This window comes from Loxodonta africana, chromosome 10, assembly GCF_030014295.1.
Source record: "Loxodonta africana isolate mLoxAfr1 chromosome 10, mLoxAfr1.hap2, whole genome shotgun sequence".
NCBI lineage: Eukaryota > Metazoa > Chordata > Mammalia > Proboscidea > Elephantidae > Loxodonta > Loxodonta africana.
In genome coordinates this window covers 4,672,636-4,686,069 of record NC_087351.1, presented here as the reverse complement: position 1 = coordinate 4,686,069, position 13,434 = coordinate 4,672,636, and the positions used below count along the sequence as shown (strand labels likewise).

General features: G+C 40.5%; 1 protein-coding gene across 1 annotated transcript in view; it reads right to left on the bottom strand.

Annotated features, from left to right (window-relative positions):
* Nucleotides 1–13,434, bottom strand: part of ATP8B4 (ATPase phospholipid transporting 8B4 (putative)) — a 366,292-nt gene that overhangs the window by 106,636 nt on the left and 246,222 nt on the right. Inside the window, exon 11 of the mRNA XM_064291985.1 lies at nucleotides 10,603–10,761. Coding sequence (XP_064148055.1) covers nucleotides 10,603–10,761 — 159 coding nt within the window. The remainder of the gene's footprint in view (nucleotides 1–10,602; nucleotides 10,762–13,434) is intronic.

The following is a 13,434-nucleotide window of genomic DNA, read 5'->3' as shown; positions in this document are numbered from 1 at the left end:
GTGCTATGGACAGAAGCACGATGCCATTGCTCTGCAGCGAAGATCCAAAAAACTAAGTAAAACAGATACTAATGTCAATCCTGGAACCCTCACCACCAAATGAAGGGATAAAGAGCTCAATCAAGCACCAAATGGTATAAAAAACTGACAGAGAGAAGAGAGCTATGGAGTGGACATCCCTGCCAGCTAATGTGGCCAGATTCGCCATTTTGGGCTACAGCCACCAAAGAACTCAGACAAGCAGTATGGAAAGACAACTTCTTGGAGTTCCCAAGAGAAGACAGAGCACCTGGCAGCCAGGGATACATGCTTTCCCACCCCTCCCCCCACCCTTCTTCCCTCTACACAGCCTCCATTGCTTTCCAGCAGGCCATGGTAGCTCAGCCTATGAGCTCATTGCTGTCTGGGTGTACCCTACCTCCAACAGCAGGTTCCACCAGTGTCATATTGTTTTTTTTTGTTTGTTTGTTATTATTTTGGGTGGCTTTTCTTTTTGTTCATCTCTCTCTCTCAACATTCCTCTCCTTCCTCCTACCTAGCTAGCCCCATGTGCTGTCCCTGCCCCTTCTCGATGGGCTGTGCCACACCTCTGGGCAAGAGAGCTGTGAGCACGGCCTCTCTGGTTCCATACCTCCACAATGGCAGGCTCCCTCAGTGCCTTTTTTCTCTTTTTTTCTGTTTCTTTTCTCTCTCTCTCTCCCTTCCTTCCTTTCCTTTCTCCTGCCCAGTTAGCCCCTTGGGCTGCCCCACCCCTTCTCAATGGGCCATGTTGCACCACTCAGCTAGGGAGCCACTGGTACACGGATTCCCTGCATCCATGTCACCCCCACTGCCAGCTCCTTCAGTGCCATATTTTTTTGTTTGTTTTTTTCTCTGTCCCTTCCTCCTTTTCCTTTCTCCTGCCCACCTAGCCTTGCGTGCCATCCCTACCCCTCCTCAATAAGCTGTGCTGCACTGGTTGACTAGAAAGCCACCAGCACATGGCCTCCTCAGGTCTGTGCCACCATCACCTGCTGGCTCCCTCAGCACCATTTTGTTTTTTTTGTTTCTCTTGTTGTTGTTTCTTCTCTCTCTCTCCTTCCTTCCTTTCCTTTCTCCAGTCCATCTAGCCCCATGCACCACTGCCCACCCTTCTCAACAGGCTGTGCTGCACTGCTCAGCTAGAGAGGCACTGGCACTTGGCCTCCCTGGGTCTGCATCACCTCCACAGATTGGCCTCCTCAGCACAATATTTTATTTCTCTTTATCTTTACCCTTCTCCCTTCCCTTCTCCCTCCTACCTAGGCCCTGTGCTGCCTCCGCCCCTTTCTAAGGGACAAGCCATGCCACTCAGCAAGAGAGACACCAGCTCACCGCCAACTTAATTCCACCCCACCCCCAATCGCTGGCTCCCTCAGCACCATATTTATTTGTTGTTGTTGTTTCTTCTCTCTCTTTCCCTTCTTTCCTTTCCTTTCTCCCACCCACCTAGCCCTGTGCACTGCCCAGGCCCCTTCTCAACAGGCCAAGCTGCACTGCTTGACTACGGAGCTACCAAAGCAGGACCTCCCTGGGTCTGCAATACACCCACCTGCTGAATACCACCACACCACCAGTTTATTTACTTTTTTTCTTTTCCTTCACTTTGTTTGCTTCTGTTGCTCTTTGTTCTTTCTCTCACCCTCTTAGCTCTGCATATCACATCCTCTCCCTTTCCTCCTGCCTATCTGCACTGTGCACTTAGCACTGCACCCCTGAGCAGCACTGTTGTGGACCCCTGGATCCCCAATCCTCAGCCCACACTGCCCCAGGCCCCAACCAGTTGGCCAAAGTTCATGTCACAAACAACCCATCCCTGCCCCCCCCCCCCCCACTGGACCTGTCCTGCTGCACCACATCTGAGCAATCAGCCCTACTGACCTGGACAAGGTGGTGAGGAATACTGTGCACACAGAAGAGCAAGCAACAAAACATGCCCAGTCTGCCTGCCCAGACAACCAAATAAAACAAAAACGCAGTATGAAACAAACAAATCTACAACAAATAAACAAATAAAATAATTTCTGAATGTCCCAGAGACTGCAGACAACATCAAAACAAAAAGACAGAAAGAAAAAAGTAGGACAGGAATGCTCCAGTAAGCGACCAAAATAAAACACCAGATTACCTTCTGATAGAAAAAAAGGCACTGGAACTATCTGACAGGGAGAGAGATGAAGGAAAACGCAGATAAAAATAACAAGAAAATAGACAAAATAGTGAAAAATACAGGCAAAATCAGGGAAAAGTCCAACAAAGCAATAGAAGAATTCAGGAAAATAATACAGGAACAAAATGTGACAATAAATAAACAATTAAAAATCATACAAAAACAATAATTAGAAATCCAAAAGATAAACAACAAGATTTCAGAAATGGACACTGCAATAGAAGGTTTTACGAGCAAAGGTGAAACCATGGAAGACAGGATCAATGAAACTGAAGACAAATCCTTGGATACCACTTTGAAGAAAAATCAGAGAAAAGAATGAAGAAAACTTGAGAACAATGTGGGATACAATCAAATGCAAAAATTTGTGCTTGATCAGAGTTCCAGAACAGGGGGAGAAAACGGAAAACATAGAGAGGATCATTGAAGATTTGCTGACGGAAAACTTCCCTAATATCATGAAAGATGTAAAGCTGACCACCGAAGAAGCTCAATGAACTCCAATAGGATAGATCCCAAAAGAAAGTCACCAAAATATATCATAATTACACTCACCAAAATTAAAGACAAAGAAAGAATCCTGGAAGCAGCTCAAGAAAAACAAAAAGTCACATACAAAGGGGAAGCAATAAGACTGAGCTCTGATTACTGGGCAGAAACCACACAAGCAAGAAAACAATTGGGTAACATACATAAAACCTTGAAAGAAAAAACTGCCAACCAAGAACAACAGATACTGCAAACTCTCAAATATGATAGTGAAATTAGGACATTTCCAGATAAACAGAAATTAAGGAAGTATGTAAAAACCAAAACAAATTTACAAGAATTATTAAAGGGTGTCCTTCAGTTAGAGAACAGACAACAACCTGAATATAGGACACAGGACAGCATCAGCCAACTATTAACTGAGGTAATGAACTCTCAAGGATATGATGAAACCAAAAGATTTACACAGAGATGTCAATCTGTAAAGGACAACAATGTTAGAACAACAAAGGAGGGAGTAAACAGCATTAGTATAGAACTTTCAAAGGGAGAGGAAGTCAAGGTGATATTCGAAGAGACAGAAAATCAGGATGATATCAAGTAATAAAAGACTGGTTTAAACTTAGGAAGATGAGGCAAAGTTCAAGGTAAACACAGAGAAAGTTAACAAACCTACTCAATGAAATAAAGAAGAAAAACGTAAATTCTCAGAAAACACAAAATCTACAAAAACAAACAATCTATAAACAAAAAGAATTTAGCACAGGAGAGTAAGAGGAACAAAGAAAACATCAGAACCACACACATGCACACAAAGCACTACAAAATGACAGCAATAAACTCAGGCCTATCAATAATCACACCGAACATAATAGCTTAAATGTACCTGTAAAGAGACAGAGAGTGACAAATGGATGAAAAAATAGGACCCATCAATATGCTATTTATAAGAGACATATCTTAGAAACAAAGACATAAATATATTAAAAATCAAAGGATGGAAAAAAATATATCAAGCAAATAGCAACCAAAACATAACAGGAGTTGCAATACTAACCTCAGATAATATAGACTTTAAAACAAAATCTACCACAAAAGACAAGGAAGAACATTATGTAATGATTAAAGGGACACTCCACCATGAAAACATAACCATAATAAATATCTATGTACACAATGACAGGGCTCAAAAATACATAAAACAAACTAACAGCACTGAAAAGAGAAATAGACAGTTTCACAATAATAATAGGAGAATTCAATACACCACTCTTTGTAAAGGACAGGAAATCTAGAAAAAAATTCAGCAAAGATGCAGAAGATTTAAAGGCCAAAATCAACCAATTTGACCTCATAGACATATATAGAACACTCTATCCAACAGCAGCAAAGTATACAGTCTTTTCCAACTCACATGGAATTTTCTCGAGAACAGACTACACTTAGGCCACAAAGCAACCCTCAAAAAATTCAAACAGTGAGATAATACAAAGCATCTTCTCTGAGCACAACACCATAAAAGTAGAAATTAATAACAGGAAGAGCAAGTGGAAAAAAATTCAAATACATGGAAACTGAATAACACTTGCTTAAAAAAAACACTGGGTAATAGAAGAAATCAAAGATGGGATAAAAAAATTCCTAGATTTAAATGAGAATGAAAATACATCACACCAAAACCTTTGGGATACAGCAAAGGCATTTCTCAGAGGTCAATTTATACCAATGCACACATCAAAAAAGAAAGGGACAAAATCAAAACATTACCTATACAACTTGAATGAATAGAAAGAGAACAGCAAAAGAAGCCCACAGCCACCAGAAGAAAGGAAATATTGAAGATCAGGGCAGAAATAAATGAAATAGAGACTAGAAAAACAATAGAAAGAATCAACAAAGTCAAAAGTTAGTTCTCTGAAGGGATCAACAAAATTGACCATTAGCCAAATTGACCAAAAAAAAAAAAAAAAAAACCAGGAGAGGAAGCAAATAACCCAAATAAGACATGAAATGTGGGGCATTACAACAAATCCCACTGAAATAAAAAGAATCATAACAGAGTACTATGAAAAACTATACTTCAACAAATTTGAAAACCTAGAGAAATGGACAAATTTCTAGAAACACACTACCTACCTAAACTGACACAAACTGAGGTATAAAATATGAACAGACCCATAACAAGAGAAGAGCTTGATAAGGTAATAAACACCACCCCCTCTCAAAAAAAAAAAAAAAAAGGCCCTGGTCCAGATGGCTTCACTGGAAAATTTTATCAAACATTCAGAGAAGAGCTAACACCAGTACTACTCAAACTATTTCAGAACATGGAAAAGGAAGGAATACTTTCAAATTCATTCTATGAAGCCAGCATAACCCTGATACCAAAACCAGGCAAAGACACCCCCCCCAAAAAAAGAAAATTACAGACTAATATATGTCAAGAACATAGACGCAAAAATTCTCAACAATATTCTAGCCAATAGAATTCAGTACCGTATACAAAAAAAGAATGCACCACGACCAAGTGGGATTCATACCAGGCAAGGATGGTTCAACATTAGAAAATAGGTCAATGTAATCCACCACATAAATAAAACATGATCATCTCAACTACACAGAAAAGACATTCGATAAAGTCCAACATCCATTCCTGATAAAAACTGTCAATAAAATAGGAATAGAAGGGAAATTCCTCAACATAATGAGAGGCATCTATACAAAACCACAAAACCCTGGAGCCCTGGTGGCACAGTGGTTAAGAGCTATGGCTGCTAACCAAAGGTCAACAGTTTGAATCCACCAGCTGCTCCCTGGACACCATATGAGGCAGTTCTACTCTGTCCTGTGGGGTTGCTATAAGTCGAAATTGATTTGGCAGCAATATTTATTTTTTAATACAAAACCAACAGCCAACATCATTCTCAACAGAGAGAAGCTGAAAATATTCCCCCTGAGAACAGGAACAAGACAAGGATGCCCTTTATCACCACTCCCATTTCACATTGGGCTGGATGTTCTAGCTACAGCAATAACGTAAGACAAAGAGATAAAGGGCATCCAAATTGGTAAGGAAGAAGTAAAACTATCCCTATTTGCAGATGATATGATACCACACATGGAGAACTCAAAAAGACTCCACAAGAAAACTCCTGGAACTAATTGAAAGATTTAGTGGAGTAGAGGGATATAAGGTAAACGTACAAAAATCAGTTGGATTCCTATATGCCAATAAAGAGAATGATGAAAGGGAAATCGAGAAAACAATACCACTTAAAAAAAAAAAAACTTATAATAGCCCCTTAAAAATAAAGTACTTGGGAATAAATCTAACCAGGGATGTCAAAGACAAAGACAACTACAAAGAAAACTACAAAACACTACTGCAAGAAACAAAAAGAGATCTATATACATGGAAAAACATACCATGCTTATGGATAGGAAGACTCAACATTGTGAAAATATCAATTCTACCCAAAGCAATCTACAGATATAATGCAATCCTGATCCATGTACCAACACCATTCTTTAATGAGATGGGGGAACAAATCAACAACTTTATATGGAAAGGCAAGAGGCCCCAGATAAGTACAGCATTTTTGAAGAAGAAGAATAAAGTAGGAGGATTAGCACTACCTGACCTCAGAACGTATACAGCCGTGGTAGTCAAAACAGCCCGGTACTGGTACAATGACAAACACATTGACCTATGGAAAAGAATCGAGAACCCAGATGTAAATCCATCCACCCACGGTCATCTGATCTTCAACAAAGGCCCACAGTCCATCAAATGAGGAAAAGACAGTCTTTTTAACAAATGGTGCTGGCAAAACTGATGTCCACATGTTAAAAAAAAAAAAAAGAAGCAGGACCCATACCTCACATCATACACAAAAACTAATTCAAAATGGATCAAAGGCCTAAATATAAAACCAAAAACTATAAAGATCATAGAAGAAAAAATAGGATTGACTCTAGAGGCCCTAATACACGGCATTAACAGGATATATAACACAACTAACAATATACAAAGACCAGAAGATAAGCTAGATAACGAATCTTCTAAAAATAAACGTTTATGCTCCTCAAAAGACTTCACTAAGTGTAAAAAGAGAACCTCCAGACTGGGAAAAAAAAATTGGCTATTACATATCCGACAAAGGTCTAATCTCTAAAATTTATAGGAAAATCTAATACCTCTACAACAAAAAGACAAATAATCCAATCAAAGAATGGGCAAAGGGTATGAACAGATACTTCACCAAAGATGGCATTCAGGCAGCTAGCAGACACATGAGGAAATGCTTGCAATAACTAGCCATTAGAGAAATGCAAATCAAACTAAAATGAGATACCATTTCACACTGACATTACTGGCACAAATCAAAAAAACTGAAAACAAATGTTGGAGAGGTTGCAGGGAGTTGGAACTCTTATGCACTGCTGGTGAGAACGAAAATTGTACAACCATTTTGGAAAATGATACAGTGCTTCCTTAAAAAGCTGGAAAGAGAAATACCATACGATCCAGCAATTCTACTCCTTGGAACATATTCTAGAGAAGTAAGAGCCGTCACAGGAATAGACATATGCACACTCATGTTCCTTGCAGCATATTCACAATAGTAAAAAGATGGAAAAAACCTAGATGCCCATCAACAGGTGAATGGAGAAACAAACTATGGTACATACACACCATGGAGTACTGGAATAATATGCAATGATAAAGAACAATGATGAATCTCTGAAACATCTCACAACATGGATAAAACTGGAAAGCATTGTGCTGAGTGAAATAAATCAATCACAAAAGGACAAATATTGTATGAGACCAGTATTATAAAAACTTATGAAAAGGTTTCCACACAGAAATAAACAATCTTTGATGGTAATGAGGGAGGGGAGGGGCGGGGAGGGAAAAACACTAACTTGACAATAGATAAGTGGTGACTTTGCTGAAGGGTAAAAGTACACAACGTGGTCAAGTCAGCACCACTTGACCAAGGCAAGGTCATGGAAGCTTCATGGACACATCCAGACTCCCTAAGGAACCAAGTTACTGGGCTGAGGGCTAGGGACCATGGTCTCCAGACATCTGACTTAATTGGCATAACATAGTTTATAAAGATAATGTTCTATATCCTACTTTGGTGAGTAGCATCTGGGGTCTTAAAAGCTTGTGATTGGTCATCTAAGATACTCCACTGGTCCTACTCTGTCTGGAGCAAGGAAGAATAAAGAAAACTCAAAACCAAAAAGCCAAACCCACTGCTGTCAAGTCGATTCCGACTCATAGCGACCCTATAGGACAGAGTAGAACTGTCCCATAGAGTTTCCAAGGAGCGCCTGGCAGATTCAAACTGCCGACCCTTTGGTTAGCAGCCGTAGCACTTAACCACTACGCCACCAGGGTTTCCAAAGGAAAAAAAAAAAAAAAGAAAACTAAAGACACAAGGAAAAGATTATTCCAAAGGACTAATTCACCACAACTACCACAGCGTCTACCAGACTGAGTCCAGTACAACTAGATGGTGCCCGGATACCACCACAATAGAGGGTGGTATTGAATTGTATTGTGTTGTGTTGTGTTGTATTGTATTACACTGTAATTGCTCGACAGGGATCACAATAGAGGGTCCTGGACAGAGCTAGAGAAAACTCAACCTGCCGCCCACTGCTGTTGAGTTGATTCCAATTCATAGCGACCCTGTAAGTCAGAGTAGAACTGCCCCATAGAGTTTCCAAGGAGCGCCTGGCAGATTTGAACTGCTGACCTTTTGGTTAGCAGCTGTAGCACTTAACCACTACACCACCAGGGTTTCCAGAGAAAACTCAAACTCACAAAAAAAAAAAAAAAGAGCAGACTTACTGGTCTGACAGAGACTGCATAAACCCAAAGATTATGGCTCCTGACACCCTTTTATCTCAGTACTGAAGTCACTCCTGAGGTTCACCCTTTAGCCAAAGATTAGACAGGTCCATAAAACAAATGATAACACACATAGCTCAACCATGTATATGAGACTAAATGGGTAGACCAGCCTGGTGGCAAGGACAAGAAGGCAGACAGGGACAGGAAAGCTGGACAAATGGAAATGGGGAACTGAAGGTTGAGAAGGGGAGAGTGTTGACATGTTGAAGTGTTGGCAACCAATGTCACAAAACATATATGTATTCACTGTTAAATGGGAAACTAATTTGCTCTGTAAACCTTCATTCGAAGCACACACACAAAAACAAAAACTACAAAAAAATTGGGGGGCTATAGCCCATTTCTAGGATGAAGAGCCGCCATTCACGTGATGACAGGGAGCAAACCAAAAGGGTACTTCCCATCAGTTTACCTTCAAGAAGTCTCCCCAGCACTAAATAGGAAGGTAAAGACAAACTCGTATATAAGTCTATCTCTTTTGTTCTGTCTGCAAAGAAGGAAATACACGATCATAGGCTTACTTCTCTGACTAATGAATAAAAGCATCTAATGAGAGAATTGTGAAGCTGGATTCACCTCCAGATAAAAGTTCATACTCTGCCTCATTTCTAGGGATTTCTTAAGTCCTTACAGTGGCAATGCCGCAAGCAGCAACAACTTTGCTAGCACCCACAGCTGAGAGTATTTAGGAGGAACTGGGAGGCTTTTTCAGGCTTTGGAGCACTTTTGAGCCTTTAATGAACATTTTGTTATTGTTGAAGAAAGTCAGTAAAAAAAAAAAAAATTCCAATTTTGATTGCACATATAGTCAGCAGTCCCAAAATACATCTTAATTTGGTGTAACAATAAACAGGATTTTTAAAATCAAGGACTGGCAATTGAAGCCATGAGTACAATTTGAGCAGCTTTGTGAAATAGTGCTACTGGAAGCTTCCTTAGCAGGAGAGTGCCACCTTGGGCCCATAGAGGCAAATTAGAGATAAGAAGCATGGCAGGCATACCTAGTAAGAGGCGCCTCCCTTCCCTTCTCCCCACCTCCACCATGCACAGTCTCTCCAGGGCCCCCGCTGTCCTGTTTACAAACTGTAGAAGAAGCTGCAGGGTATAAACAGAAATGATTGCGGGATTTCCCAGAAGACTTTTCCAAAAGGGCTGCTTGTCCTTTTGCAAACTACAAAATTAAGAGCAGAGAGAGGGAATTCTTTTCATGCTGTTCTTCCACTTTGAAGGCAGGTTGATTGATAAAATGACAGGGATGATTAGGATGGAATTAACATATGAGGATTAGGATGGAATTAACATATGAGAAACTAAGCTGTAGGTATCTAACACCCACTGCTTAATTAAGGCCCAAACATCCTTACGTATAAGCTCACAATGTCAGTGCTTCCTCAAACAGTGGGGCCACCCAGACTATTTTCAGAACGGTGGTGTCTTCCCCTGATCCCTTACACACTGAAGGCAACTCCAGAGGAGAACTTTCTGTGGAATAAAAGTCCTGTGCTCCTCCATACACGGGTATATCAGGAAGGGCTCACGTATTGTTACTGGGTGGAAACCCCAGGTTCTTGCTCAGCATGACTCGTATTGGTAAGTAAATGAGAGAAGGACGTGGGAGAACAGGAAAGGCACCTTTATCTCCTTGTACAGGGAAAAAGAGTCAGTGGAGCTGCTGCTTCGAAGACTGCTCCCCAAGAGTGGGCAGGCAAGTTACTTAAAACCCAAATTGGGTTTACAAATAGGGAGTTCACACAAGTTACCTCAGCGACATTCTTAATCATACTAGGCAGGCGCAATGGGATTTACAAATAACTTCCAAGCAAAAGCAGGATTCAAATGCAAAGCTGGGGGGAAGGAAGGAAGCCCAGCAAAGGAAACAGAATTTTTAATACGACACTGTGGGGGAGGAAGCCAAGCAAAGAAAACTGGATTTTTAATACAGCACTGTGGGGGCTCTGTTTCAACATAACCGACCCTGGGCAATTAGCTGTACCTGCAAAAATAACCATTCCAAAACACCAACTGGTGTTTCTCAGGACGCAGCCTCTCAGGATTATCTCCTTGTTGTTGAGGGAGTGCTTGCTGGCTTTCCAAGAGAGGACTCCTGTGAATTTATCTAATTTGTTGTTAGGTGCCTCACAGACGACAATCCCTATAAAATAAGAAACAAATCTTTTTATGACTCACTTCAAACTCTCTCTAGAAGCCCGCAGTACGGTTTCACCACCCTACTTCTAATAGACAGTGCGTTTCTCCTTCTCCTCTTGACAGCACAGTGTTGCATAGACAAGAATGTGCTAGGAAAAGAAACTGAAGGGGGTACAAAAATGGAAATCTATCACGTTGTGAAACAAAGCTTTCTCATTGTCCAGGTAAGAATAAAGGCCTCAAGAGCCATAGAAGTGTTTTTTGTTTTTTTTTTCCTTCTTAAAGTTAAAAAGGAAAAAAATCATTTCTACTTCTAATTTGTAACAATGATTTTCAAAAAGATAAAGCAGGGACTGTCCTAAAATTTCTTTTCTTATTCCATTTCTTTTAACTTAATGTGAACTCCCAGATGGCATACTTTGTTTCACAACAAAGATTAATCCGGTCTTTCTATGCACATAATGATAATATTGGGGGTCCTACTGTATTCCACCCCAGAGGAATTGGGCCTTGTTTGCCACATGACCCAGAATGTGTGTGATTGCTTTCAGCTGTTTTATGCTTCTTATCTGATTAGCTTCAGAGTTCCCAGGAACTCTCAAAGGCACCATATAACTTGCCTCAAACTAGCCAAAAGATGTTTCTAGTTCTTTTTAAATTCCAAGCCCATTCCAAACCAAGGCATGCCCATTCCAAATCAACGAATCAATTCGTTCCATTATTTCAATAAGAAAATACACATTCAGGGCGGAGGTTCTTTACATAGAAAAGGAAACCAGAAATAATCTTTTAAGGACCCAAGCAAAAAAATATAGCTATCAAATTAAAAGACATTTGCATTGCAAATATTTGGGGTTAAAATTTTACAAGTAAAAGAGAATGAGTACAAAGACTTGAAAGACAAAAAGTGGGAGAAACAGAGGGAGAAAGGAAGGGAGTGAGGAAAGGACCGATTAAAAAAGTAGCTTATAGATAGATCCAATCCAGAGTCAAGCCAGAGTCAGAGGTGAGATTTGTACCTATAACTCTCTCAAAAACAATAAAGATCCATTTATTTTATTAGAAGCTAAAAGGTCCTATTGGAACATGAAAAGTGGCATTTGGAAAATAAAAATGGGAAGCATGTCTTTAGCATTGTTTGAAGGGAAAGGAGACCAGCCCAGAGATTAGAAAACCTCTATATTACACCGATTCCATCTGCTCACCAAGCTGCCTTCTGAACTTAAAGGTGGCTCCTTATTCGGGTTCCCTTTCTTCCTGGGATGATATGTTTTCCCTTTAAATCTCTTAGATACAAGTGACTGCAGCCAGTTTTCACAAGGCCTGATCATGCCTGGCCAAGCAGATTACTAACATTAATAGCCCTTGCATTAAAAAGCAAAAACGAACCAGTAAAACCCTGAGAGGAACGAGGGGTTCAGAGCTTCAGGACTCCCCTTCCAACCTCCGTCTCCCTTCCCACACTGTAACAAAAGTACTGCCTAGAGGAACCCACTTGGGCATTCACTGGCAGCTTCCCAGATAAACCAGGGCTAAATAACAGGATGCTGGCAGGAGGGTTTCGATGAGGCTAAAGAGCCTGTACAGTCTTTTTTTTTTTTTTTTTTAAAGGGAAACGGCTGCATTCTGGTTAGCTCGAATTATAGCCTATCACTGACTTTAAAAAGTAAATTTAAACTGATTTAAACTTGCCCAAGTTATTTGCATAACTAAGTTGTGGAGCAGGAGACTTTTCCTAAATGCTAAGAACTCAGTATCTTTTTTTCTTGGCCAGTAATTTTCATTCCTGAATTCTGTAGAACCTTGAATTGGGTCTCACCAGCAAAATGTACATAAAATAGTGGGTTGACAAGAGCCCTTAAAGCTTATTCCAGTTTCTTGATCTAAGACTCAATTTCTCAGGCTTCAAACTTGTCTGTTAAAAAAACGAACAAAAAAAAGTGCTCTGGGCAAAAACAACATGATATGCAGCCCTGCCAGTAGGAATAGAAAAAACAGGCTCATTTGATCATTTTACTGTCACAAGCAAAGACTGACGTGGAGGCAAATGCAGCCTTGAACATGTTGGCTTGCTCCTCCCTGGTCCCAAGGCTCATCCACTTCTGGCCCAGTACCAAGGGTGCGGTTCTACGCAGGAACAGGCAGAAAGGCCAGGAGGTTCTGCCTCTGTTACTGGAGGCCAAGCCCCAATCCAGCCTTTCTTGAAGGAAATCAAAGGGATGAGTGTGGTCCCAGAGACTTACATACTAAACACAGGACCCTGTCAAAACAAAATGGCAGGAACAAAGACGACGCCATTTTTCTCACCATAAATGCTCAGCTTTTCCTTTCTTAGTCCTGTTAACATAACACACAAGCTCTTCAATTTCTTTTCTGCGCCTACCCAAAAGAGGTGAACATCTTCCTTTGAAGGATCCGCTGTACTCCCATAACCTATCATACCGCCTACATTATATGATCTGAATAAACACCTGTTGGATAGATGGATGGAAAATTTTCAAATGGTTTCTAAAGAGAGGTTGGGAGATGAGAAGGGTATTAGAGCAGATCTCAAAGGAATGGAGGAGGTGAATATATGTCCATGGTAATAACAATAAAACAGATCAGAAGACCAAATAGTCCAGCCACTACGAGGAGCTTGGGTTGGCTTAACTCTAAAGGGAGCCAAATGGATCTG